Raw genomic sequence first — 25,746 nt, forward strand, 5'->3', positions numbered from 1 at the left:
AGTAATTCCATCACATTGTACAATTGAATTGAATGCAGAGAGTACAGAAATGTCTGCTCCTTCTCTGCATCAAAGGCTCTTTCAAATCCAGTGAAGTCCTATTTGTATTTTAGATGCCAAATGGTGCCTCCTTTTGATACATTAACCGAGCATGTACAGTAACACGATTGCCATAGGAGACACAGCTTTAACTCATTGTGCCTCCTGCTGGAAATATAATGGCATGACAACACATGGAAAGAGGCCCTGTAACAGCAAAACAGTTTTAAATTCATCCAGGTTTACTGAATGGTTGTAAAATCTCCTGCAACGTTAAGTGAGGTTTGGTATTTGGTAATAGTTACTCAGTCAGAATGTATGTTTTCTGATTGCTTATAAAAGTGGCATCTAAAAATGACTTATAACTATAAACAATAAAATATTGTAACTGGTACATTATATGTCCTGTCCCCACACCGCATACTTTATGGCCTATAGGGCTGTCTTTAATACCCTGCACTTAGGCCCCTCAGTTCCAATTGAGAGGAATCTGAATGATATATTTTAGATTATAAAGTGTGTGCTGACAGGCCCTTTTACTCTTTGAACATCCCAGGTGACCCTATGCACAAAGCCAAGCCAAGAAAAAAGTTTTCCAAGTTTGGTGCACAAGACTTTACTGGCGTGCACAGACCCCTGTCCTAAATCTAATCCAACACCTTGGAGACTAACTGGAACAGGAGCATCAGTGTGTCCAGGTACTTTTGGCCATGCATCATGCAGTGTAGTTAACAGTTTTACAAGTTATTTTACATTGGCCTGTTGCTCATTGTAGAAATATATCACTTGCTACGACGTCCCATTCATGTTTCAGCTGTGGCTTATTTGTTGCCAATTTGAACAAACTATTGAAGAATACACAAAGAGGGGCCTTTCGAAAACATCTCTCAAACAAACAAACAATCTATCTTTATAAATACATGTTTTAGATTTGCATATTGCAGCACAGTTTACTACACCGGAAACGGACAACATTCATTCATTCATTTTTATTTTGGTTTTTGTGTCCTGCACTCAAAGTGCCCAACCCTCATGGGTTTATAGGACACCATCACATACTACATTACAATCAAAATACAGAATATTGTACAGCTGGGTCTCTGAACAACATACTTCTTCTTCTCTCCCAGGCTTTACAGAGAAAGGTTGCAACATAAAAGGTTCCCTTTTTAAAACACAACTCAAGTTTTTCATAGTCGTCGAACCAAAAGAAATCAGCATAAATGGAAGACATCGTAGTAGACAACACTGAGCCACACCAGTAAAGGTCCTCACGGTGCGTCGACCTCTCACAGGTGGGTTGAATCTCTATATTTGAGTTGTTTGGAAATAGCCCAAACCCAGCAGTGTCAGCAATGATCGATAGCCAAACATAGCAAACATGCAGAGGATGTTTCTGACAAGAGCCATTTGGTTATCAGTGCAGTACAGCTGTTACTTTATAGTACAAACACGACTTCAAGCTTGTTTAGCCGCTCTGTGGCCTGACTGAGATAAACAGACACAAGAAAGACAGCTATTTTTTTTGTCCTGTAAACAATTTATATCACTCCTCATTCTGGGCAAAGTAACAAACATCCAGGTTTTTGTATTGCTATTAGAAAATTGTTTTAAGCTAACCAAATAAAATGTTTAGGATTTTATTTGAGCAAATCAAAAAGAGTAAATGGGGCAGATAAATCAGTTGTTTGTCAGCTGGGGAACAGAATGATAATATCACAAGGTGGAGGCAGACCAAACAATCTTTTATCAAACTAGCATCTCACTCTGTTCAAGATAGTTTGAGGAATGCTTGTATGTCTGCTGGTATACACGTGGATGGCGAAACAGTTGTTTATAGTTTCACCAAAGACTAAAAACCACCGTCTTTTTGAATCCCATTTTAGCTGACTGTATTTATGTTAGAAAACCTGGCCTAATGTGGAAGAAAACCTTCTTACATTTGATGTCTAACAACACAGTATTAACTTTTGACAATCCTTGTGTGTTTTTGTCATTTCCTGCAACTGTAATGGATCTCCTACATGATGAAATGAGCACGGACTCACGTTGCACGGCCACGTCCGACCTTTCTTTACCCTTCATTTTAAAACCCAAATAGGTCCAGCTGGACTTGCAGTAGACCGATTTGGACTGATATGTGGACAGGGTGAGGAACCTCCTTGGCCCACAGAGCTTTTACCTCCTGGACAAGTTTACATAGCCGAGCTCTGGTGAGATCATCCCCATAAGACCGTTCCACTGCTAATGAGAGGGGGAGGCAGGTTTTTTTTTTCCAAGGCGACTCATGCCTCACTGGAGGTTCCAGTGTCATTTGTGGCTTTTGTGGTTGCACTCACAGTGATTCAAGCCTTACCTTGGACTTGAGTTTTTCCAGCCTGGCCCAAGAAAAGTAATGACTAAAGATGGAATGGTTTTATTTTCAAGGATATTCGTCATGCTAATGATCTCCTTTTAATATAAAACAAAATGTGACTTTAAAAAATGGCTGAGAGCTTAAACATATTTGTTCCTAATATAGATCATTTCAAAACCTGGATTTCACAGCATTTGTCGAAGTTTTTTTTTTACTGGGTCCGAACAATAGTGACTTTGGAGACTCATACAAACACTAGACCATTTAGCACTCATATAGCCTAGCAAAACGTCTACATTAATATCTATATTAATATTGCATTCATTGCAGTCTGATCCCTTATAGGCCCCAAGGATCAGAGCCAGCTCCATGCAACCATGGGCTTAGCGGCCAATCTTGGTACTGCAAGGCATTGCCTGTCTATTGCGGTCACAGGGCCAAGACGTTGATCCCTCCATTAAAGGTGGAGTCAGCAATTCTGCAGAATGCTTGTCAAAATCAGTAAATATCTCCTCATGATCTGCTAACTGTCCATAACGAGTGTGTAGGCAAGTGTAAAAAGTTTGGTGTTAATACACAGCCTAGGCTCTGTAAATGGGCATGTTGCTAGCTATGATGGGCCACTTTGTATCGGCTACATAGCCTACCCTTTATTTACAAACAGTTAACAGTGTCTAGACTGCAGTAGTTAGGGCATCCCCCCGGGCCCAGGGCCCGCAGCAGACCCGGGTTCAAATCCCCCCCGGGTCAGTTCTCCGCATTTCTTCCCCTAGACCCATTTCTACTATGTCTCTCCAAATCTATCTAATAAAGAAAAAATTACAAAAAAAAATGTTTTTAGACTGTGTAGCCCCTCTTTAGTAGCCTACCGTTCATGGTGAGATATTCAATGATCCTGACAACAAGTGATGCTGACAACAAGCATTCTCCAGAATTGCTGACCCCACCTTTAATATAGCCTACATAGGCCTAGCATATTTCGAGGGGGAAAATGTAGGCCTATTTAAAAAACGTGAGTTTTAAACCGTTAAAACCATGAGGCCAACAACTGGCAACACTGTCCACCTTGGCAGATAAATGAAGGTTACCATGGTTACTTACAGCTCAGCTCGTGCTGCTCGACAGCCGTCGTTGGCCATCAGAGCACAGCGGAACATCGGGGTCTCTGGTCTCGTCATCTCTGCCTCTTTTTTTCTTTTTGTTTGAGAGGGGGCTGCTGCTGCATGACTAGCGGCAGACTGACTTCGTTCTGCTCGCTGAATGGGCGGAACATAGCCTACTAGAGGGTCTTTGCTTGCAGAGGTTATGAATTTGAATCTCGGCTCACAGATCATCTCGGGGAAGTTGTTCTCACCGATAAACGGTAATGAGCGGTCGTGTTCTGATCGGGAAAGTGCCTCCTCTGCAGTCTGCACCAAGAGCTAGAAGGACTTTACTTTTTACGCCAAGGTAATGATGATATTTCCCCTTTAGGACATTTCAACAACTCATTTAGACTTTTTTTGTTACAGCTGTCCAATTGTTGCTTCTTTATTTGCCCTCTCACTGTTGACTATCAACAGTTAATGGTTGTTTGAGGGACTTAGGTCTAACATAGGTATTAGGCTGCTTCTTGGGCTCTAAATCATCCCAACCATGACTTTGCTTTTGACTAACGGTAGTAGGCTACAGTAGACTTAGGCTACATAGTCACTCTTGTCGAGGATGAAGTCAGCAGGTTTTACATTAACATAATATTTTACTAGGATAGTTAACTTCACTAGTGTATTTCTTCTTTATTTGAACTTCTACTGTTATTGTGAATGTGAGGAAAATTCATTGTAAACTGCATAATGTAGGCTATGTGTTGACAGTAGTCTGGCACACTAGACATTATAACATCTGTGGAAACGCATTTTATTCTTGGATGACACTGTGGTGCTGTTACCACAGCTATCTGTATAATACAGGGTGTCTGCACCACTCATCCAGTCATATGCATGCACCCCTTGAACCTTGTCTTTGTGCAGAAAATAGAGCCAGAACAACATTTATTTTTCTCATTGTGTGCTAACTAATCTGGTTGTAATGCTACATTAGGGTATAACTATATGGGAATCAAAGTGCAATTTACAAATCTGACCTTGCTTCTTTGAATTTTGTTAATCTATTTTTGCAGTGTGCTAAGCCATGTATGTTCTTATGTGTGTGTGATTGTGTATTAAGTGATGCTTTTAGATCCAGGTCCAAGTCTGGACACTTGTGATTGTAACGTCCCCACCCTACTCCGCCACACAAATCATCCCTCAGTCTTCCTAAATCACAACATTTCCAGAGCAACCCAGCTCAAATAATAGCTCGGACATACAAATCAGAGAGATGTTGGAGTTGAGCCATAGAAAACAAGACGTTAATTGCCATCCTATGTATGAAGTATGTACTTTGCTGGCATATACTCCCACCCTCTCCCTGTCTGGATTTCACCTCTGAGAGCGGACAGTTTGTCTTGTAATATCAACGGCCCCACAGGCCCTCCTGCCTCTTCTTAGCTGACATCCCTTTGGGGTTATTCATGGCCCCAATGTCGCCTCTGACAGAGGTGGTATTGTTCAAACATACCACGAACATCTGGGCCTGATGTAAATCAAAATGATTCTCCTCATTGATGGAATGTGAGAACATTTTTAAATTCTCAGAGCAAGTCAAACTTTGCCTCTTGAGGTCATGTATCTGTGTGGCCACAAATCGCTTCACTAAAATTTTGCTTTCATGCACAAGAAAGCTCCAAACCAGCACACAGCGTCAGGGTAAGCTCCCTTTCTGTTTTACAACAGCGACTACAGCCATGTGATTAAATCCAATTCTGAATGTGTACGGGCCATTTTTGTCTCCCTGTATTTTTCTATCCAATTCCTTGTTCCGTGCCTCAGCTAATTGCAGGCTGCAGACCCACAAAGAGCATTTTCAGCTTATTGGGGAAAGCAAAAAGAAGGGGAAATAACTGATTCAGCTCAAGCAGTGACACAGCTTAAAAGGGCCTTATTAATTTACCTTTTCCACTGGGCCACAGTTTTTGTGAGCCAACATAAATCTGATTACCACCTGTGGTTGCCAGTGGTAATGATGGGGAACGCAATTATACAAATCTGAGTTGGACTCGCTTATTTAGCTCTCTAGAGATTTATTTTAAATTTAACATGGTATTATTGCTCCTCTAAAGCACATACAAAATGTTTTCACTCTTCCAATTTTAACTCCCTGAGAGGCTCTGAACCGTTTTATCCTCCTCTTGTATGTCTTGGTTGACTGAGCGGCTACACTTCTTGTTGAACTCCACAGAGGGATTTGGTATTTAAATGTATTGATGAATGTATCCAGAGAGAGACTTAAAGCCTAGTGTGTGCAGTTCCTCTGTGCTTTGCCTGCCTTTCTTCGCACGAGGGGCCAATCTGCCAGCATCTGTTTCAGGGCGATGCAGCCAGGTCTTCATGGTGGGGCGGAGGGAAAAGGTCAGGGAGTGTTTAGAAGCCTGTCACTGTGATTTTGCCTCATCCTGCTTCTTTGGAGCAAACTGCTTTCTAAACCCCGAGCTGTTAGTTTGCATACCTTTTTCATTCAGCTTGATTTATCAGCATATCCTGTAAAGTTTCCCTTGAAGCTATACCTGTGATTTAAATGTATTGGCCCTTGTTTAAAAACAGCTAGTTTTCCTGTCATGGTGATTTATTTAATTATGGTTAAGCTTTTTCTATTTTAAGCTTGGAACTAATTCAAAACTCAGACCTAAAGCCAATCATGAGTTTTCCAGATAAGTTGTTGATTTTGGAGTTTTAAGCTTTATTCACCTTTGTAAAGTCTCTGAACAGTAGTTTGTTTTGGGTGAAGAAAGTACCAAACAATATAAAGAAGGAAACATAAGGAAACACCATTTTGAGGGTAATGTTGTTTTTTAATTTTGTGTTTATTCTCCGTTATTGGGCCCCCTCTGAAAAGCTTTTAATAGTTTTTTTGGGGGGTTCCCCATTTCACGTGCCCTGCATTACCTTTAAGTTTATCATGACATCATTTCTCAATGATATGATGAATACAACTAAACTAAAACTAAACGATGCAACAACACATTCATGGCTGAAACCTTCAAAGTGGGTTTAAATTCAGAAATGCTTTCGGTCACAATCACAATTCATCAAAAAGGGTTAATCCAGAATTTAAGTGAATAAAATCAAAGTTATTTGACACACAAATACCAGAATATATATATATTTTTAAAATACATTATGGTATAGGCAATTATATGGTAAATGAGTGAAAACAAATTTGATTCAAACATGGCACATCCGCAGTTGAAGATTATGTCACCATATGGCCTGGAACTATAAGTTGAGTCAAAGCAGCTGCAGCCATGTTGCAATTACCTGCTTGTTTGAGCACATGACCACCTCCTGAGACAGCTTACTGACAGACATATGGACATGTCACTGTTGCCGCCGGCCTTTTCTCCCTTCAGCTTTACCTACTCTTCTTTCATATGGTTGTCATTTACTTGTTAACAACACAACAGTGTGTTTTGGCTAAATGTCATGTCCTGTTTTTAGGTGGGATGAGAGCAGCTCCATCAGCAGTGGGCTCAGCGACGGAGACGGCGATGGCTCGGAGAACCTCAGTTCGGAGGAGTTCAACGCCAGCTCCTCCCTTAACTCCCTACCGAGCACACCCTTGGGATCCAGATGCAACTCTTCTGCTATGGTGAGCTAACAGTCCGTGACAAAGTTTGGCTTAAATTTATTTTCTTTTTTTATCTTCTTGTTTTTATAAAAGCGGCGCCAAAAATTGCAACCAAGGCCTTTACTCTCCATTCTGTGATTTACTATGTATTGTGTGTTGAAAGCGAGTCCTCTGTTTTGACAAGGCTGCTACAAGACACCACAGGACCTCTGTCATTAAAATGAAACTAAAGAGAACCATAATCTGTCACAGCACAAACTGAAATACATCTTTACAATGGTAGTTGTCTTTTTTTTTCTGTTGTTCAGAAAATGACATGTAAACTGCCGGTGGCTCCACTGAGCCTGGAAGCCACACTGCACTCAAAAATGTGCCTATTGTTACTTCTCTTGGATGTTTGATATTCACAGTGGATGGTTTATAATTTCTCTTAGCTGAGTATATTTATATGTTACAGAACATGTCTGGAGGAATATTTGTATTTGATCAAACTTATGTTGTGTTCACTTACTCTTATTTACATTTTCCACAGGTGAACATTTTGACTTTTAACTTACTCACAGAATGTTCAGTTGGAAGAAATGATCATTAGTGATTCTCAATGAGCCATCTGTCCCTCTGTATTGCATTAAAAGGATGCCAAGAAGCAGCTTGCCCAATTTTGTCCTCAGTGCCACCTCGTCAATGCACCACATGATAGTTTTCGTATTATAGTGTAGCTGACTTTTTTTCTCTCCTTTTTTTGTTTTTTACTCTATTGTGTCTTTTATACTTTTTTCGCCTTTTCCCTTAAAGTGATAAATACATAAACACAGTTTTTTCTGGGTTTTGTTTCCCTTCCTTTGTTTTCCTCTGGGTTTTTCTTGAATCCACTTGGGGCATATCATTCTATCTCACCCTCCCTCCCTCCCACTGGAATGCATCTGAGAATCAGAAAAGATTACAGAGAACGTGCAGTTCCATAGATAACACAGACCATGACTGCTGGTTACCCACATTGTGCCTCTTCCCTCCCTACATCTGCAGCTCCGCACCGATGCAGAGAAGCGCTCCCTGGTGGAGAGTGGACTCTCTTGGTACAGCGAAGATGGCAGAGCCAGCCACAAGCTCAGTAGTGGCAGCTATGAGACGGGGACGGGGAGTCTCAAGACAGAGCAAGCCCCAAGCAAGTGGAGAAAGAAGCCTCCGAGCCTCAGTGAAGATGCCGGGGTTAGAGGAGAACTGAAGAAGCCTCAGAGTTTGGGTCAACCAGGAAGTTTCAGGAAGGGTCGCAACCCTCCCGTAGGCGTCACCTCCCCCATCACTCACACCTCTCAGAGCACATTGAAAGTCGCAGGTGAGACATAATAGTATCTTCTCGTTTTTCATTGCTGTATGTTTTTCTCAGCCTTTCCTTTTCACTGCTATTCCTCACCTTTAGGAATTTGGCATATCACTGCCATTGTTATCTTTTGTCATCCCTTACCTCCTTTGGTATGCTGAATCCACATTTAAAACAAGAGCCTGTTTGTAGAGCAGCCAAGGCGGATATCTGCTCACTGTCGACATTAATACATAAATGCACTTACCCCTTCACGTAAGCCAGGATTTGATTTGTAGCACAGCACAGTTACACTGAAAAAATGTTCCATGAAATCCCTGAAACTCTCTGTTTAAAGGCCAGAGCCATGTTTCTGTTATTATCTCAGAGAAAAGCCTGTTACATGTCTGCAGAGACACAGTGTCTGCCGTCTGTAGCAACTGCATTGATTTAATCCCCAGCAGAACATGCCGTGATTAAATGCTAGGTTGAACTTTAGTTCCAATAACAAAAAATGTTGTCTCCTTTATTTAATTTTTTTTTGCATTACATCCACTTTAAACATAAATGATCTGATTTTATGTATTCTGTCTGCAGGGGAAAAGTTTATCTTTGTAGATGCATTTTTAAGGCTTGTGCTTGGTTTACAGGATGACACAGGTCGACATATGTGTTGTATTTTGCTTTATTTGCACAAGTCTCGTCAGTCTGCTGATGAGTCACAAACGACGTCATGGTAACATAAAAGCTATCTGAGTAAACACAGATGTTTCTGGCTTCTATTTTAACTCTGCTGGAAGGACATCTACATTTGCTTTTCTGTTAAGGCAGATAGATGGATAAATAGATATCTTACTTCAATTATGTAGTTTTAATTCCAAATAAATGACGAAGAACAAATAGCTTACAAAAAGCGATGGAAGTTAGACATTTTATTTACCAGTAAAATTTTATTTACCCCGTCAAATAAGTGGGCTTAGCACAAGTTTACTGGTTTTACTGGCCTTTTAACTTACCCAGTCCATCCATCCATTATATCATTCCATAATCTTTTTTTTTATAAGTTTATTCTTGTAACTGTCAAACTATCAACAGAACAAACAGAGTTACCCAAACATACTGGCTGCTAATTATCATCATCATACATGTAATTGTTATAAAATTGCCATAATGTTGTTATTCAAACATACAATGTCTTTCTTTTATGTAGCACCCAAAAGTGAGAAGCCACTGGATAAATCCAAGATGTCCATCAAAGCTGCTGGTCTACAACGGTCTCGTTCAGATGCTGGCAGGGATCATCATTTCGAACAACGCAAGCCACCGTCAGGTCTAGTCAAACCCACTGCTGGAGCCTCCTTTGGCTACAAGAAACCACCAATAGCCACCGGTACCGCCACTGTTATGACAGCAGGGGGCGCCACCATCTCCAGTGGCTCTGCTACTGTGGGGAAAACCCCTAAGTCATCTGGCATCCCTGTGAAGCCTGTGGGGGGAGGAACGCCCTCGGGTCGGAAGAACAGTTTTGATGCCAGCAGTGAGCAGAGCTTCCTGGGTCCTATCGCCCGAAACAGCATTCAGTACCGCAGCCTGCCTCGACCCGCCAAATCAAGCACGCTGAGTGTGATTGGTCGCCCTGCACCTCGCCCTGCCAGCGGTATCATTGATCCCAGTCTGTTGAGTTTGAAACCTGTGCCCATGGCCTCCACAGGCCCCAGGGTTAAAGAGCTGAGTAGCTGCGGCAGTAAAATGTCTCATCGAACGAGCACAGGCCCAGTGAACCAGACGGACCGGGAGAAGGAGAAGGAGAGAGCCAAGGCAAAGGCTGTGGGTGCTGACATGGACTGTTGTTCTCTGAAAGGAGATGAGAGTCAGTCCACAGGAGAGTCTGCTATGAAACTACACGGCCTGCGACGAACCAGCAGCAGCAAATACCCAGAACTGTCATCACCCACCACACCAAGGTGTCTCCTTTTAAATAGTGCTATACAGGGTCTGTTCACCAAAATTACAAAACAAACACAAACAATATTTCTAGTGGTATCCAGAAGTATTACTTTCCCCTCTATTTTGTATTATCTAGTCGTGTTATCTGGACATGCAATTACAGTAACCTTGGTTTGAAATGGAAGTGGCAGATCAGTTGTGGCGCATACATGATTGAATAATAATAACATCTTAGAAAATCAGCAATATTTGTTCCACAAACACATACCCAGTTACTCTTAATAATCCTCAACATTTTTAATGCATCTAATTTATCCTAAAGGAATGTTCTAGGGTAATGGGGTCATTGTTTCTCTGGATTAATGTTGCTCTTGAAATTTAGAGGCAGAAATCTTGGAGGAAGATATTTTAAAAACTTTGACACCAACAAGCCTAACATCATGTCCCAGAGTTTCCCCGTTATCTGTTTATTTTAACATATTTCCTTTTGCTTGATCCATAGGATGCTGAACACTAAGTCTCTTGGCCGTCCACCTAGCTTGGCTCACCTGGACAAGGTCAACTCCAACAGTTTTGACTCCTGTGTGACCATCCATGACCTCCCGCCCAAGGTCCCCCCATATTCCAAGCTGCAGGACTTGGCTGGTTCCCACACCCCAGCCCGCCTCACCCCCAGCCCAGCACCAATGCTCCACATCAATTCCCCCGGCTCCTACACCAGTGAAAGCCTTAGTCTGGGCGGATCGCCTCTGCTCTACCCCAAGCTGTCTAGCATGCACCGCAGCTTGGAGTCCCTGCCACTCCAGATGAGCGTGCCCCCCAGTGCAAGGTTTGTCAGGACTGAGACTCATCATGGGAGAGAAGAGAAGGGTACAGGAACCTGGGGAGCCGGAAGTAGGACATCCCTTAACCTCACAGACAGGTAATGTCCAGTGTGTTGAAATATATATTATATATTTTTTGACTTATTGGGATTTAATTTGAGATATAATCAGTATGAAGGTGTAATTAACAAATGCCTTACCTTTTTTTTTTACAAAGTGATAACTTTAATATGAAATGAGAAGCAAGCACAGTTCATTGTAGGTTAGCCTTCAAGCGTCTTGAATTCTTAAATGATAAACTTAATTTTACTTTTTGCAAAAAGGGATGGTAAAAAAATCCACAAAATGTAGATGTTTGATGTTGTTCAATCTGTATTGATTTCTGCTAGCAACCAAGCAATGCTTTCAACGATACACCTAATTCCCCGTCTACTGTCTGTGCAGATATTTTACTTACATTTACTTGTCAAATGTGTCATATATTGTTCAGTAAAACTCCCACTTTTCCGTCTTCATATGAACCAACACTGGTAGAGGTAACCGAATGTATCCTAGTAGCTGATAGTGTGGGAAACAGTATGTCCATTTGGCAGTTGAACAGTTGTTCTAGTGTGAAAACATCCAACTCTGAGCAACACGTTTCTTGGCAACATTTCAACCAGCCAACTATAATTGATGTACCTTGTCTGGGAACTGGAACTCATATTGAGGAAGGAGTGCTGAATCCATCAGAACAGTTCTGTTTGTAAAGGTGGAGATGGTCTGAATGATTTCCTGCCAAAGGAATTTACTTTTAAGCAATCCCACGCTGTGTGTATGAAAGTGCCAAATGTGCAATATGGGATAGATTTTCAAAAAGGATTAGAATATAAACCCATGAAATAGCCCAAACCAAGGTCCTATAAAAAAACTTAAAATTATAGTGTTTGCATAAGGCTCTGAGAAACTTACAGTTTGTATATGATTTATTCACACTGAGTGTTTATTCTCAAAGAATACTCTTTTTATTCTCTTTTTTCAGCTTGCAAACCGACAGAAGTACCTTCCCAAAGAAAGGATTAGAGTACGTCAAAGCCATTTTTGTCCGAGCATCCCTTTTTAAACCTCACACTGTAATGTATCGTCATTGTTTAAAAGTAAAAAAGACTTATCTTCTCATCAGACGCTATGGGTCAAGCCTGTCGGATAGTGACGGAAGCAAAACGGGAAGGCGCCACTCCCACAACACAGTCGGCATGACCGAGTGCGATAGCCCCCCTCAGCTGCCTTCTCCCACCCGCCACCTCCACCCCTCCTCTGGCAAGGCTCCTCTCACCAACGTGGGTGAGTCTGAGCCTGCTCTGTTTGGCGGCCAAGTTCTAAAAACACTCGCTGTGTGAGTTTTGAAAGTAATGAGACATGAGATGTTTGATAAGCCATCCATGTTATTGTTAATATTGCTGAGGGCGGGTATGTAAAGTTCACATAGAGAGGAAAGTTTTTACAGTTACAAAATGTTGACATAGTTTCAATAATAGATCCAGACAAGTCTGAATGATAACATTATTATGGTAACAGATTTAACTACATGTGAATATTACTATGCCTTATCTACACTCATTCAGACTTTGGTTCAAGTCTGAAATATGCTGGTGTTGGAGGCATACAGTGGTCAGGTTGGGCTATATTTGTCTGTTTGACTGTAGTGGAACCATAGTAGTGCCTTTCACAGAGTAAGCAGAATAAGGATTATAATTATATTGTGCCACTCACTGTCTTTCTAAAAATCCTTTTTATTATAGTGGCCCCAATTTCTAGTGGCACCCCAAGGATATCGCGCTCCAACAGCATTGGTCCCCCCAGTGAGTCACCCTGTGATCTCTATGGATCCTCCCCCCTGGGCAGCAGTATGTCTCTGGCTGACCGGCCAAAAAGCATGATGCGCTGTGGGTCTTTCCGTGAACCAGGGGACGATGGTGAGCCTGCGCAGCCTGCTTTTCTGCAGGGCAATTGTTCAACATGGCCTCCAATTAAACAAAGCTGTCCGCTCATGCAGCACACAATCGGCTAGGCAAAATGTCTGAAGGACATTTGCTTTCATGGTCAAAGAGAGGGGCAAGGAGTCTTGGTGCCTCCATTTGAGCTATATAGTTATTATATAAAGAGTTATTTGAGAACATAAAGGAACAATCCGTGAACTAAATGCAAGCAAACAGGATGCCCTTAAATAATTTAAGTCTGCTTTCACTCTTAGATTATTGGCAGGCCTTTTTATAAACATTCTAGCACTAGACTACTACTAACGCCACAAACGTAATGCATTTTCATGCTATAATAAAGGGCTTTTTTACATCAGTAAGTATCTCAAGTACAACACAACTAAATCCAGAATTAAACAAGCATCAGATTTGAATTATGTACTTGAAGTAAGTCAAACTCTTAAATCATGTCTGTGAATTGGCCTGTTGGAGTTTGAGATGTTCCTTTGCCGTAAGTGTCTTCAATAGTAAAAACAATTACATTTTTGCACAGCAATAATCATTTATTTGTGCCGGGGTTGCTGCCAATTTATAATAAATGATTGCTTGTTTAACACCTTAGCCTAATATTGTGTTTAAATTGCTTTTTTTCTTTCAGTGCATGGCTCTGTACTCTCTTTGGCATCCAATGCTTCATCCAACTATTCCGCGGTGAGTAGAGAGTCATACTATTTACCGTATAATGTTAACTTTTGTGTGGGTTGAGTTCTTTGTGACCAGGTTTACACATTGTCCGGTCTTCAAAAAGCAAAGTTCTACTATAAGAAAACGTGTGCGGCATAGTCTCCAAAGCCAATAAAGGGCACATTGCCTTAATCATAATTATTAATTTGACCTTCAGGAGAACATGCATTATCGTACTTCAAACTATCTTAAAGCCTTCCCTAGTGGGTAACAAACCTCTTAGTGACCTTAGTATTGCATTCCGGGATTAGACAAGTTTATATTTCACCATTTGTCATCACCTATAAAACTTTAGTGACGTTCCTTTTCTCTGGATGAGTATTTCTGAGTACCTACCACTAAAGTTAAATGCTGTGTCTAATCCCTTTTTATTGTTCTTTTTTTTTTTTTTACCATGCCTTCCTTTTAGAATGAGGACAGGATACAAGGAGAGGTAAAGCCAACGTGCCATGAGTTTTCAACCCACATTGTGCCTTTTCTTCTGCGTCATCAGTCATTTCCTGTTAATAGGGAATCATTCATCAGATGGTGTTATCGATGCCCAGTTTAGTGTGTGACCCTGGATCCCAGGAGTTCATAACTTTTTGTTAATATTTTTTATCTCAAATATTATTTGTCCGTTAGCATCACCTGCTAACATTTAATACATACATTTTCAGACCTCATATAAATCTTGCATGAGATGAGACGCATTAGAAATGTTGTCAAAATCCACCATCACCCCATGATTAAACATATTCATTTGTTTCAGTCTATTTACCCACCGTCATTTTGGTTTATGTTGTTCTTCTTTGCATATTTGTTAACACACTTTTTCAAAGTCATCCAAACAACATTTCAACACGTTCAGTTGCTGTGACTGTACTACACTTAAAGCTTTTAGTCTGAGGTAATCGTATTATACATTTGCTATACTTCTGGGCTTACTTTTTCCATTTGTCCACAGCAAATCCGCAAGTTGAGGCGAGAGTTGGAATCCTCCCAAGAAAAGGTTGCCGACTTGACCATGCAGCTTTCGGCCAATGTATGTACAATTCTGTTTTGGATTTTCTTTTTTTATATCACTTTATTTTTTATAGGCCTATAGACATTTGTTTACGTATATTATCATAATCAAAGGTTCGGATGTAAACATATAACTTTGACAGAATAAGAAATGCAATAGTAAATAAATCAAATAAACAAGTAGACAAGGACAAACAAAATATATGATAAAAAAAAATGTAAACAGATACTGCGTCCTTTTGAGGGTGAGATGGGGGAATATATGTTTTGAATCCTTCACTTATGAATATGAGGATCTCTGATCACTCTGGATGCTGAAGCTTGACCATGGGGTCTTTCCAATGTGCAGAACAAGCACTCTATACCTATATTTGGAACTTTGTGAACATATTTTTGAAGTATTTAATGCCTTAACTTGTAATTTGAGAGTGGGGAGATGACAGGAAACAAAGGGAGAACGAGATGCACAAAATGTGCCCATCTGTGGTCCATAGTCAGCGCCATAAAAAGTGCTTGTATCACAGACATGCGATTATTCCAGTTCTCTCACCACCGTTCTGACCGTTACATTGTCACTTTAAACCCTTCAGCTCTGCAATCTTGGCGGACACCAGTGTAATCTTCACCCATAATACGTGCTTTTTCTTTGTTGACACAAGCTTAAAAAATGTACCAACCCTGCTTCTTCAAAATGCTTGCTGGCTTTTTGAATCACACTCAGCTTTTACTTTAACACCTCCTCCAACTGATCCTGATCTAATAATACACCACCAGTTTGAACTACAGTCTCCTGTTGCATGTTGTATTCACTCCCTCTGCTAAACCTTCAACTAACCTATGAAGTTAGGACCTATTGAAAACACTTAGTGATTGTATGATGCATATCTGTCTCTGTGTGTGTGTTTGTGTTTATGGTTGTATTTTGTATAAAGTTTATTCCCACGCCTAATACTACTGTCCCTCTGTTTTTTTGCATTCTTGGCTGGACTGGCTCTTCCCCCACCCCCTTCCTGCCTCCCGCTGACTTGCACCTCTGGATGCTGGGTGAAGCAGCTAGGCCAGGTTTGTAGGACTGTTGCTTCCAGAACCCTCAATGTCACTACTGCATGATTCTTAGGGTGTATTCACACATGCCATGTTTACTTCGGTTGAAACAAACTCAGATGCACGTCCGCCTTCGGTGCGCATCTTTCAGACATATGTGAATACAGCAATCGCACTCGGGGGCGGACCAATCAAGCGCTCTGAGACCCAGCTGAAGAGGTAGTCTCGGTGCGTTTCCAAACGCACTCTGCTGCAGTTCGTTTGTGGTGTGAATTTGTCCAGACTCGATCCGACCCAATTGCAGGAATCGCTGTGCCTTTTCTTTTTTAATAAATCGCCGTCAGCTTCACATTATGGGAAAGTGTTGTTGTCGCCATTGTTAGGAAGATTAGTTGTGGTTTTACCGGGAGCCCCGAGCGAGTAGGCTATATTACATTTGATCGAGAAGACGCGTAAACATGCTGATGTGTTCAGCGATCAGATGAAGGAGAGGGGAGCGTCTCCCGCACAGTGACAACAGGTTCATGTTGCGCTTTGTATGAAGTGCGTGTTTTTATTTTGCTTCCCATGTTACGGGACCGTCAATAGGCCTACTATCCCCGTGTCAGTTTGGAGCTGAGCCGCGCCAAACTCACACCCAGCTGACACACGGCTGAATCAGCTGTGTGTCAGCTTGCGCCTATTCCTCGCGAGCCGCGCGTCCAGCAGCAAAAATACAGTAAATATTATGTTTCACATCTTAGGCTACAAGCCACACATTGACACATGCCTACATATTATAACCATATGAAACAACAATAATTTTATGTTTTTTATTTTATTTATAGGCTAGATGTAGGTCTATCTATTTATCTATTTATCTATCTATCTATCTATCTATCTATCTATCTATCTATCTATCTATCTATCTATCTATCTTATCTATCTTATCTATCTTATCTATCTTATCTATCTTATCTATCTATCTATCTATCTATCTATCTATCTATCTATCTATCTATCTATCTATCTATCTATCTATCTATCTATCTATCTATCTATCTATCTATCTATCTATCTATCTATCTATCTATCTATCTATCTATCTATCTATCTATCTATTATTTTTAACCCCATATCGTATCAGTTATATATTTTGCAGTTTTCACTTCCTGCTTCCTGCTTCTCTCCACCCCAGAATGTCTGTCCAATGAATGAATGACCTCAGATCACGTGTGGTTTTACTTCTTAAAGCGGCAACGAGTAACATTTAAATATCTTTTAAACAGCCTCATGTTTCCTCTCATAATCATAAATTACCTTTAACAGCAAACGAGACCATCAGTGCAAAGAAAGATGTTTTTATATAGTTTTTATTACTGCATTTGATCTGGTCGTACACCCAGTCCGATTTTCGGTTCACGCGTGCATGCTCTATGGTCACATATCCGCATTGGTCGCAGATTTCAGTGAGGCGCAGCAGCGCGATGTGAGAAGCCTATCCCTCCAGGTGAGGGAAGGGGAGCGGGAGCCTTGTTTGAGACAGTTGCTTGTCGTCATAATGACTGATAACGGGGCTGAACCATCAAAGAAAAAAAATAAAATGCAATGAAGAAAAGCTAAAATGGAGAGTGATAGGCGGACGGGAGGGCGTTGCCAAGCAACGTATACACAATTTCACGGAGCGAACCTAGACTGCAGCATGGACTGCAGTGTTTACTCCTAAATGAATGAGCGGTAGCCTACTAAAGCAAAGTTTACTTTGCCTCACCAGCATCATCAGATGACCATTATTCATCTGAAATAGTCATTATTTACATCATAAACACATTACCTCATCATGATCCATACCATTACTAACTAACTGCCATCTCTCGTTCATTCGCTTTGTGTGAGGACACGGGGACTCCTTCAGCTCCGTGAGAGGTGACAATGCATCAACTCATTGCAATCAGGTGTGTTTAGCACTTACTGGCATTAGTTGATGCTCTCCACTCTCTCACGGAGCCGAAAAGAGTCCGGTGCCCTCACACTTTCAACACACGGACACGCACCACGCACCATATTGCTTCCTGATTAATTGAATCTTTCACTCCCTGCACGAGCTAGGAAACAGCTTCACGACAGCTGGCGTCGTAAAAATACTACCGCTTTTGTTCAAAGGTGTCGCCAACGTGCCGACTTACTCGTTGTAACTTTAATGCTGGTTCACTTACAAAAGGGGCAATATGAAAGTGGACCACACCAACAAAAAAAATCTAAACTCTATTTGGTCTGGACCGAAGCAAGTGAACTAGCGGACTTTCCCAGTGTGAATACACCCTTAGTGGACGTCAAGGTGGCGAAGTTGCAGGCATCTCCGTTGGGCTTGTTTTGAACTGATCTCATCACCCATTTTGATGCATGTTGACAAGGGTTACAACTACTTATTCTTTCCATATTAATCTGCCAACAATTTATTTACAATTGAATATTGATTCTCTAAAATATCCCAACAAAATGAAAATAATTAAAATTGTAAGAATTTCACAAAGCCCCAAGCTGCTTTCCAATGTATATTTCGTGTTTTGTTTGACAAACATTCCAGAAGATATTTAACATGTCTCCTAACTATCAAACACAATAAATCATAGCAGCAAAAAGACTGTATGTACCAATCGAAACAAATAAAACTAACATGAATAGTTTGTCATAATCCTAAATGATGGTGCTGGCCATGGATTTTTACTAGATCACTACTTGTTATAAAAAGAAATACAGTAACACTTTCTCCATCAGCATAGATGGTATAATACATCCTAGCCTTATGGTCAAACATGCTATATTAGGTGGATGAGGTTTGTCCCCCACTGCTGGCGTCCCTCACCACCGACTACCTCTTTCATCACTGACATCACTCCCAGCTGTCTACTGCTCCATCCCTCCCCTCCCTCCATCTCCCAGCAGATGGAGAAAAAGCCATTTGCTTGATGTGCTGGCTGCAGGCCCATTTGATGTGATCGGACGGTGACTCATACCTCTCCGCTGCCTTGACCCCTATTCACTATTTTCTGTCTCTCTCTCTCCTTCTATCTCTGTTTCTTCCTACAAAGGCTAATCTGGTAGCAGCGTTTGAGCAGAGTCTGGCATTGATGACAGCACGTCTACAGACCTTGTCAGTCTCCTCGGAGCATAAGGTAACTAAGGTGATATAATGATGCTAATAAATGTTATACCACTTGTGACACGTGTGTCAATTTCCATTTATTTGTATGAGGAAAAGTGAAGGGAAAAAGTCATGACACAAGCCCATAGCGAACGAATGGAAGGCAGAGTTGAATATCATTCTAAATATATAGTTACGTTAACTGCATACTCTACATACAAAGTAGGGATGCACCGATCCACTATTTTTAGTTCCGATCCGATTCCGATATCTGGGTTTGGATATCGACCGATACTGTCCGATACGATATCATAATTATTCTACATTTCTTTGCTTGTGGTGACTTTACGTGTAAGGCTAGGAAGGCTTAAGCAATTCTGAGCAAGAAATATACACAAATGCATTAGGGCCGGGCCGAATAATTCGAATATCAAAAAACTTGTTTGTTAAGTTTGTATTCGAAGCTCAATTCAGTATTCCAAATATATATATTTTTTTATATATATATTTTATGTTTTTTTTGCACAAGTAGCTTAAACTACAATATATGTTGTCAGCAAATATTACTACTCAGATATACACGTTATATATACAACAATTGTTAAAATATAAATGTAATGCTCATTTAAAGTAAATTATCAAATTATTTGAACTTTGACCTAGTTGGCCACCGTCTTTTCAAAGAGCAATCGGTGATACACCAACTGTTGGCTATTGTCAGAGCGAGGCAAACTAAAAGCGGCACCAAGCGCAGTAGGAATACAGAGAGGGAGGAAGAATATCAGCATGTGTTTCCCTTAACTTTATACCACAACATTAGCGTGATCTCGGAAGGGAAAGCAGTGCTCGGCGAAATGCTAACGTTAGCTTAGCTTAGCTGTTTGTTTAAATTCCCTATGCAGTGCTGCTATTGCCAATCAACAGTGACTGCCTTGCATCATAGGAATACGCGGTCAATAATGGATATAATATGGATACAAAAGACCAATATTGGATCTTTTGTATGGATTTATAAATCCCCGAAAATGCATGTTCCAGGATGGATTAATGGTGGCACAGCTGATTTGGAACGGAACAACAGCTCTGTTCGCTTCCACAGGAAAAAGTAAGAAACTCAGACTTTGGTGTGTTTTTTTAGAACGAGTATTCAAATCATATCTCCCTCCACCGAACGTCGGCATCTGCTCGCGCGGGGCTTTCGCTCTTTCATAGTTAAAAAAATAAATAAATTAAAAAAAAATTAAATTAATTTAATTTTTTTTTTTTTATCGGATTTTATATCGGAGCTGTCAGTCCGATATCCGATCCGCAGATTTCGCCCATATCGGACCCGATACCGATACTGGATCGGATCGGCCCCATCCCTAATACAAAGACATGATGATAATAAATACATGTTGATGATAAACTATTATCTGATCATCATCCAGCTGCTTTATATGAGATCCTGTCAGCGAAAAAACACCATGTGACATAGTTGTTTAGGAAATGAGGTGTAGGCCAAAGGTTTGCAGGGCGGGAGTTTCACATTGTCACCAGCCACTCAACACAACCTTCATCAACCGTCATCCTTGTTGTTGTTGAAAGCCCATAGACGTTCCACAATCGTTAGTCCAGAAAAAGAATCTTGGTGCAGTAACCAGCCTGTAAGCTAACACAAACACATTCTTTTTATTTTCCCTCTTCAGGATTCTGAACTCAATGAGCTAAAAGACACCATCGATAATCTGAAGGCCAAAAATACAGAGGCCCAAGAAATCATTCACGTGGCTCTCAATAATCCAGACATGGCACCTAAAGGTACTGAATAAGCTGTGAACTGTACAGTATAATTAGGGCTATTATTTAAAACGCAAGCAAAGATGAAGAAGTTTTTCTTTTTTTCGAATATTCATTGTGCTGTTATTTTTCCTGGTATTTAGAACTGCAGATCAATCGCCAGAACTCCTCAGAAAGTATCTCCAGCCTCACCAGCACCACGAGCCACACCAGCCACACCAGCCACGCAAGTGTGAGCAGTCTAAAAGAGCAGGAGGCCAAGAAGAAGAAGAAGAAGAGCTGGGTGAGGATGAAGACAGACAATTAAGAAACCTAAAATAATAAAAGGAAATGATAAAAGATTAAAAAATAAAAAATTTAATGGAGAAATGTTCTGAATTCCAGTTGTTAAAAAGATGTTTATTCGCCCAGCATGTAGGTGAGCTCCGTGCTGGCGTCAGTTTTTATTATGTTGTGTTTGTTCTGAAAAAGATAACAGTCTGTCAGCGGCTGTCCTTGTTTGTTGCCCTGCATGTGTTTGTGTACGATTCTCCTCCTCACTTGTTCCAAATCCGTTATTAAGTATGACTCTGGTCTTTCCCTCATGCTGCCCTGTCTTTTGTTTTAGGTATTTGAGGTGAGTTATGTTGAATATGCTTGAATCTCCCTCTCCTATTCCAGCCTGCATGCACCTAATGAGTCATACTTGTGAAAGGTTTGGCATCTGTCTGTTGTTCATGTTCAGTGTTGATGACAGTCCTAGTCCTGAGTGGTAAACACGGCTCAACACAAGTCATTTAAAGAATGTATTGTTAATCCTATTATACGCATGTTAAGTTTTTTTAAGATGTGTCATTCATTTCAGTCTCTCATTTATTCTCTGTGCAGTTGCGTAGCTCCTTCAACAAGGCCTTCAGTAAGAAGGGCCCCAAGTGTGGGCCGTATGCTGACATTGAGGAAATTGCCACTCCAGAGTCTTCTGCACCTTCTTCCCCCAAAGTCCACCATGTTGGCGTTAACCGTCCATTGTCAATGCAATCCTCAACTTCTGCATCATCAACAGGGTAAATGATCTCTTGGATCAACAAAAAGTAAACTAAAATATAAAAGCAACATTATAGCATTATAAGATATAGATAGATTTAATTGATTAAACTGATGTCAGTGTAGAGTAGATTATAACAAAACTCTATGCGGTCGGTACGCATGTTTTACTATATCTGTATTTAAAAAAAAAATAATAACTGCCTGTTATAATCGTTAATTAAGCGTTTGAAAATGAGGTTTCTGGCTGTCATTTTGATGTTCCTGTTACCTTCACATATCTCTTATTTGACCTTAATTTCCCCAGGCTCTGTGAAGGAGGTGGGGAAGGGGATGATGATGATGATGATGATAAGGTTGTAACAGAGCTGCGTACAGAGCTGTGGGAGAAGGAGCGTAAACTGACCGACATTCGCCTGGAGGCTCTGAGCTCCGCCCATCACCTGGAGCAGCTGCAAGATGCCATGACCAACATGCAGGTACATTCCTTTTCATTTAAATTTTTTTTTTTTAATGTGCTACTTACCCATGGGGTTGGTTAAGGTGACTAGGATGCAAAATCTTTATCTTTTGCACTGTCTACAAATACGTTTAGAGCAGGGGTCCCCAAACTACGGCCCGCGGGCCAAATGCGGCCCGCGGCACATTTTAAAAATATAATGTAATATGGCGCTTTTAATTTTTAAATAATTTAAATGCACTCATTATATTACAGAGAAATATGTCCCATAAAAGAAAATGAGCAACAAGCCCATCCCAGAGGACCCTGCATAATATTTTATTTTAAATTAATATTATTATGGAAAATCTATGCGTCCTTCTCCAATAGCTTCTAATTCATCTGACACAGTGTCTCCATTTTTTTTTCATACAAAATTCTTCAGATTTAGCCTCTTAATTTCCTTCTCAAAGTGCACCAGATTCATGCATTTCGCTTTAAAAACTTTAAAAAATCTCCCGGGGGGGCATACCCCCGGACCCCCCTAGGAGGGTCGGGACCTCGGCTGGATACTATTTTCACCCTGCTGGACATTGGACGCAAAGGCAGAAAACACTGGGTATTGGCATATAAACAAGAGGGGAAATGTGACATCAGAGCAGCTACATGTCCTGATAAATGTGTTATTTTTGCAAAGTGGCCCGGCCCTTCGTAGATTTTTCTGTATGTGGCCCTCAGTGAAAAAAGTTTGGAGACCCCTGGTTTAGAGGGTCAAGAACAATATTAGTTTACTATTTGCAGATATTTTTTTTCATTTTGTTGAATTTGTATCCCATGAAATGCAATAGTATATTTTACTTGAAATATTGTTTTCTGACGTGAATACACGTTATTCACCTGTTTTCATGTCAATGTATGTTTGCACGTAGTAATAGACAATAGACAATAGGACATTAATGGAAAAAGTGCATTAACATTTGTAATTTGTCTGCAGATGACAGTGGAAAACCTGAAGGCAGAGAATGACCAGCTGAAAACAACTGGTCTGTCTCCCTGTCCATCTCCTGGACCCTCCAGCTCTGTCTCCCAGTCCTCAGGTCTCACTGCTCTGGGAGGTTCATCCCCTCGACAGTCAGTAGCCATGCAAATGCCCAAAAGCTACAGCAGAGGGCTGAGTGAAGGAGTCACCTCAGGTACAGTTCAACTACTTGACATGTTGACAATGTAGAGTTGGTGTAGTTTTACCAGTGTGGTAAACAGGTAGGCGTATCACTTAGATTGAATGGTGTTTACTACATACACATAAACATGCAGTATGAACAATAAAAAGTGTATAACTGAAATGATTGGAGCTGTATTCTAAAAAAATTATAATAATCGTATCATACTTTATGTGCAAGTGTTTGTATTAGAGGTGGGCATAGATTAATTTTTTTAATCTAGATTAATCTAGATTAATTTTGGAATTAATCTAGATTAATCTAGATTAAAATGGCTCATTTGAATTCATTCATAATATGTGTGTGCTCCCTAAATAATGACTCAAAGTAAGTCTTTGAGAACGTGTTTCTCAAGCAGGTGGCGCATCAGACCAGGGGCTCATCTCCTGTGCAGGTGCACACCTAATGCATCAAGTTAACTTGCGTGCAGAAAGAGGATGTCACGGAACTCATGTCCGTTAGCTTTTCAATATAAGACTGTCAAAATAAAAGTCCCGCAAAACAATCGTTATTTTGGGGATTAACTTCTCCGCGTGAGAAATTTGAGTTGTAGGCTAGCGTGTGAGAGTGTGAGCTGGTTGATATGAGTGTGTCTCACGGCCAAAAGGGTGAGACTTGGCAGCTCTGTCAGTTGTCAAACAAAGCGGACGGAGCTTCTTAAAAATACATTTTCCCTGAAGCAAACCCGGCGGCTTCCTAGCTGCATCCATGTCAGCACGTTACGTTTGATGTGGTAGGCTACACAGGTGCGAAGTCGGACTCGTTCTGACTCGTGGGCAGTGCACTACAGTGCAATTCGGCCAGGTATACATCCGCGCTAAAATAAGAGGTTAACGGCGATATTTTTTTTATCGCCGATAAGAGTCTGGCGTTAACGCAGCACGTTAACGCCGTTATCGGCCCACCACTAGTTTGTATATTCATTTATTTTTCTAATTTATTTTTTGGTGGTCTAAATAATAATAATCGGGGCGACTGTGGCTCAGGTGGTTAAGCGGGTTGGCCAACGATCCAAGGGTTGGCGGTTCAATCCCCGCCCGACCACCTGTGTCATGGTTGTTGTGTCCTTGGGCAAGACACTTCACCCACCTTGCCTTGTGTGAATGTGTATGATTGCTGTATGTTTGAGGTGGTGGTCGGAGGGGCCGTTGGCGCTGAATGGCAGCCACACTTCCGTCAGTCTGCCCCAGGGCAGCTGTGGCTACTCTCGTAGTTTACCACCACCGGTATGACTGTGTGTGAACGAATTGAACCAGGAACCCTGTAAAGCGTCTTTGAGTGCCTAGGCAATAAAGCGCTATATAAAACCTATCAATTATTATTATTATATATATATTTTCCCGTCTTTAAAAAAAAAATTATTTACTCCTCAGCGGACATCCACTCTGCAGATTCTCTCAGCCTTTCCTTACAGAGAGATGACCACCGCGTTAGGGTGGTGGTTTGTGTCGCAGATTTGCACGTCTTCAAAGATGTAAGTGCATTATTTGTCGTCTTCCTGTCTTTAGACCAATACACAGTCAATCAATCTTTGTATCACCTATTTGTTGCACTTTGTATCAACAGGAAGTGAAACAGCAGGATTTCTTTATGGGCACTGTCAGGGTGAACGGCCGGATGGACTGGCCCATGCTGGATTCAGCTGTCAGCCAAGCTTTTAAGGTCAGTCGCCTTCTTCTGACAACTTCATTCAATGTGACCTGTCCGAGAACTGAATGTACATCTGTTGCATCACGCACATTCACAATTTGTGCTATGTAGGTGCCCAATAAAACCCAAGGGCTCATGAGCATGAGCTTGTAAACACCCGTGTTCAGATCATGTTTAGTTTTACCTTAGGTTGTTATTGCAAGTTAGCTCCAAAACACCACAGGGGGCACTGTCACTGCACACGCTAAACCCTGTTAAGACAGATTTACTCAGTTCTGTTTTTCTGCTCTTTTCACGTGCAGGTGTACATAGCCAAGGTGGACCCCGCCTCTAGTCTGGGCCTGTCGACAGACTCCATCTACAGTTACAGTATGAGCCACATTAAGAGAGTTCTGGGAGGAGAAGCTCCGGAGACGCAGCCCTCTCGCTGCATGTCCCGAGGCCCCACTGGCATCTCGGTGGCTCTGAAAGGTCTGTGGAGAAATGTTTTAGCAACTGTGACGTTTAAAATCATGTTGGCTTTTATTATTGAAGATTTGAAAGTAAATTAAACTCAAGGCATTAGTAGCTTTTAGATCATGACACGGTTG

General features: G+C 41.1%; 1 protein-coding gene across 2 annotated transcripts in view; it reads left to right on the forward strand.

Annotated features, from left to right (window-relative positions):
• nav1b (neuron navigator 1b) overlaps positions 1–25,746 on the forward strand; it is a gene marked incomplete at its 5' end in the record, with an annotated part of 57,681 nt that overhangs the window by 23,083 nt on the left and 8,852 nt on the right. The window contains 20 exons of one of the 2 annotated variants that reach the window (XM_080026133.1): positions 6,970–7,120; positions 8,126–8,435; positions 9,610–10,363; positions 10,849–11,268; positions 12,192–12,233; positions 12,333–12,493; positions 12,952–13,125; positions 13,787–13,839; positions 14,282–14,305; positions 14,819–14,896; positions 18,993–19,076; positions 20,734–20,845; positions 20,968–21,107; positions 21,432–21,440; positions 21,692–21,867; positions 22,155–22,326; positions 23,281–23,479; positions 24,880–24,980; positions 25,073–25,168; positions 25,459–25,627. In XM_080026133.1, the coding sequence (XP_079882259.1) occupies positions 6,970–7,120; positions 8,126–8,435; positions 9,610–10,363; positions 10,849–11,268; positions 12,192–12,233; positions 12,333–12,493; positions 12,952–13,125; positions 13,787–13,839; positions 14,282–14,305; positions 14,819–14,896; positions 18,993–19,076; positions 20,734–20,845; positions 20,968–21,107; positions 21,432–21,440; positions 21,692–21,867; positions 22,155–22,326; positions 23,281–23,479; positions 24,880–24,980; positions 25,073–25,168; positions 25,459–25,627 (3,425 nt within the window). The remainder of the gene's footprint in view (positions 1–6,969; positions 7,121–8,125; positions 8,436–9,609; positions 10,364–10,848; positions 11,269–12,191; positions 12,234–12,332; positions 12,494–12,951; positions 13,126–13,786; positions 13,840–14,281; positions 14,306–14,818; positions 14,897–18,992; positions 19,077–20,733; positions 20,846–20,967; positions 21,108–21,431; positions 21,441–21,691; positions 21,868–22,154; positions 22,327–23,280; positions 23,480–24,879; positions 24,981–25,072; positions 25,169–25,458; positions 25,628–25,746) is intronic. The other variant, XM_080026134.1, reaches the window with a different exon arrangement.

This window comes from Ammodytes marinus (genome assembly GCF_949987685.1).
Source record: "Ammodytes marinus genome assembly, chromosome: 4".
Classification (NCBI taxonomy): Eukaryota; Metazoa; Chordata; class Actinopteri; order Uranoscopiformes; family Ammodytidae; genus Ammodytes; species Ammodytes marinus.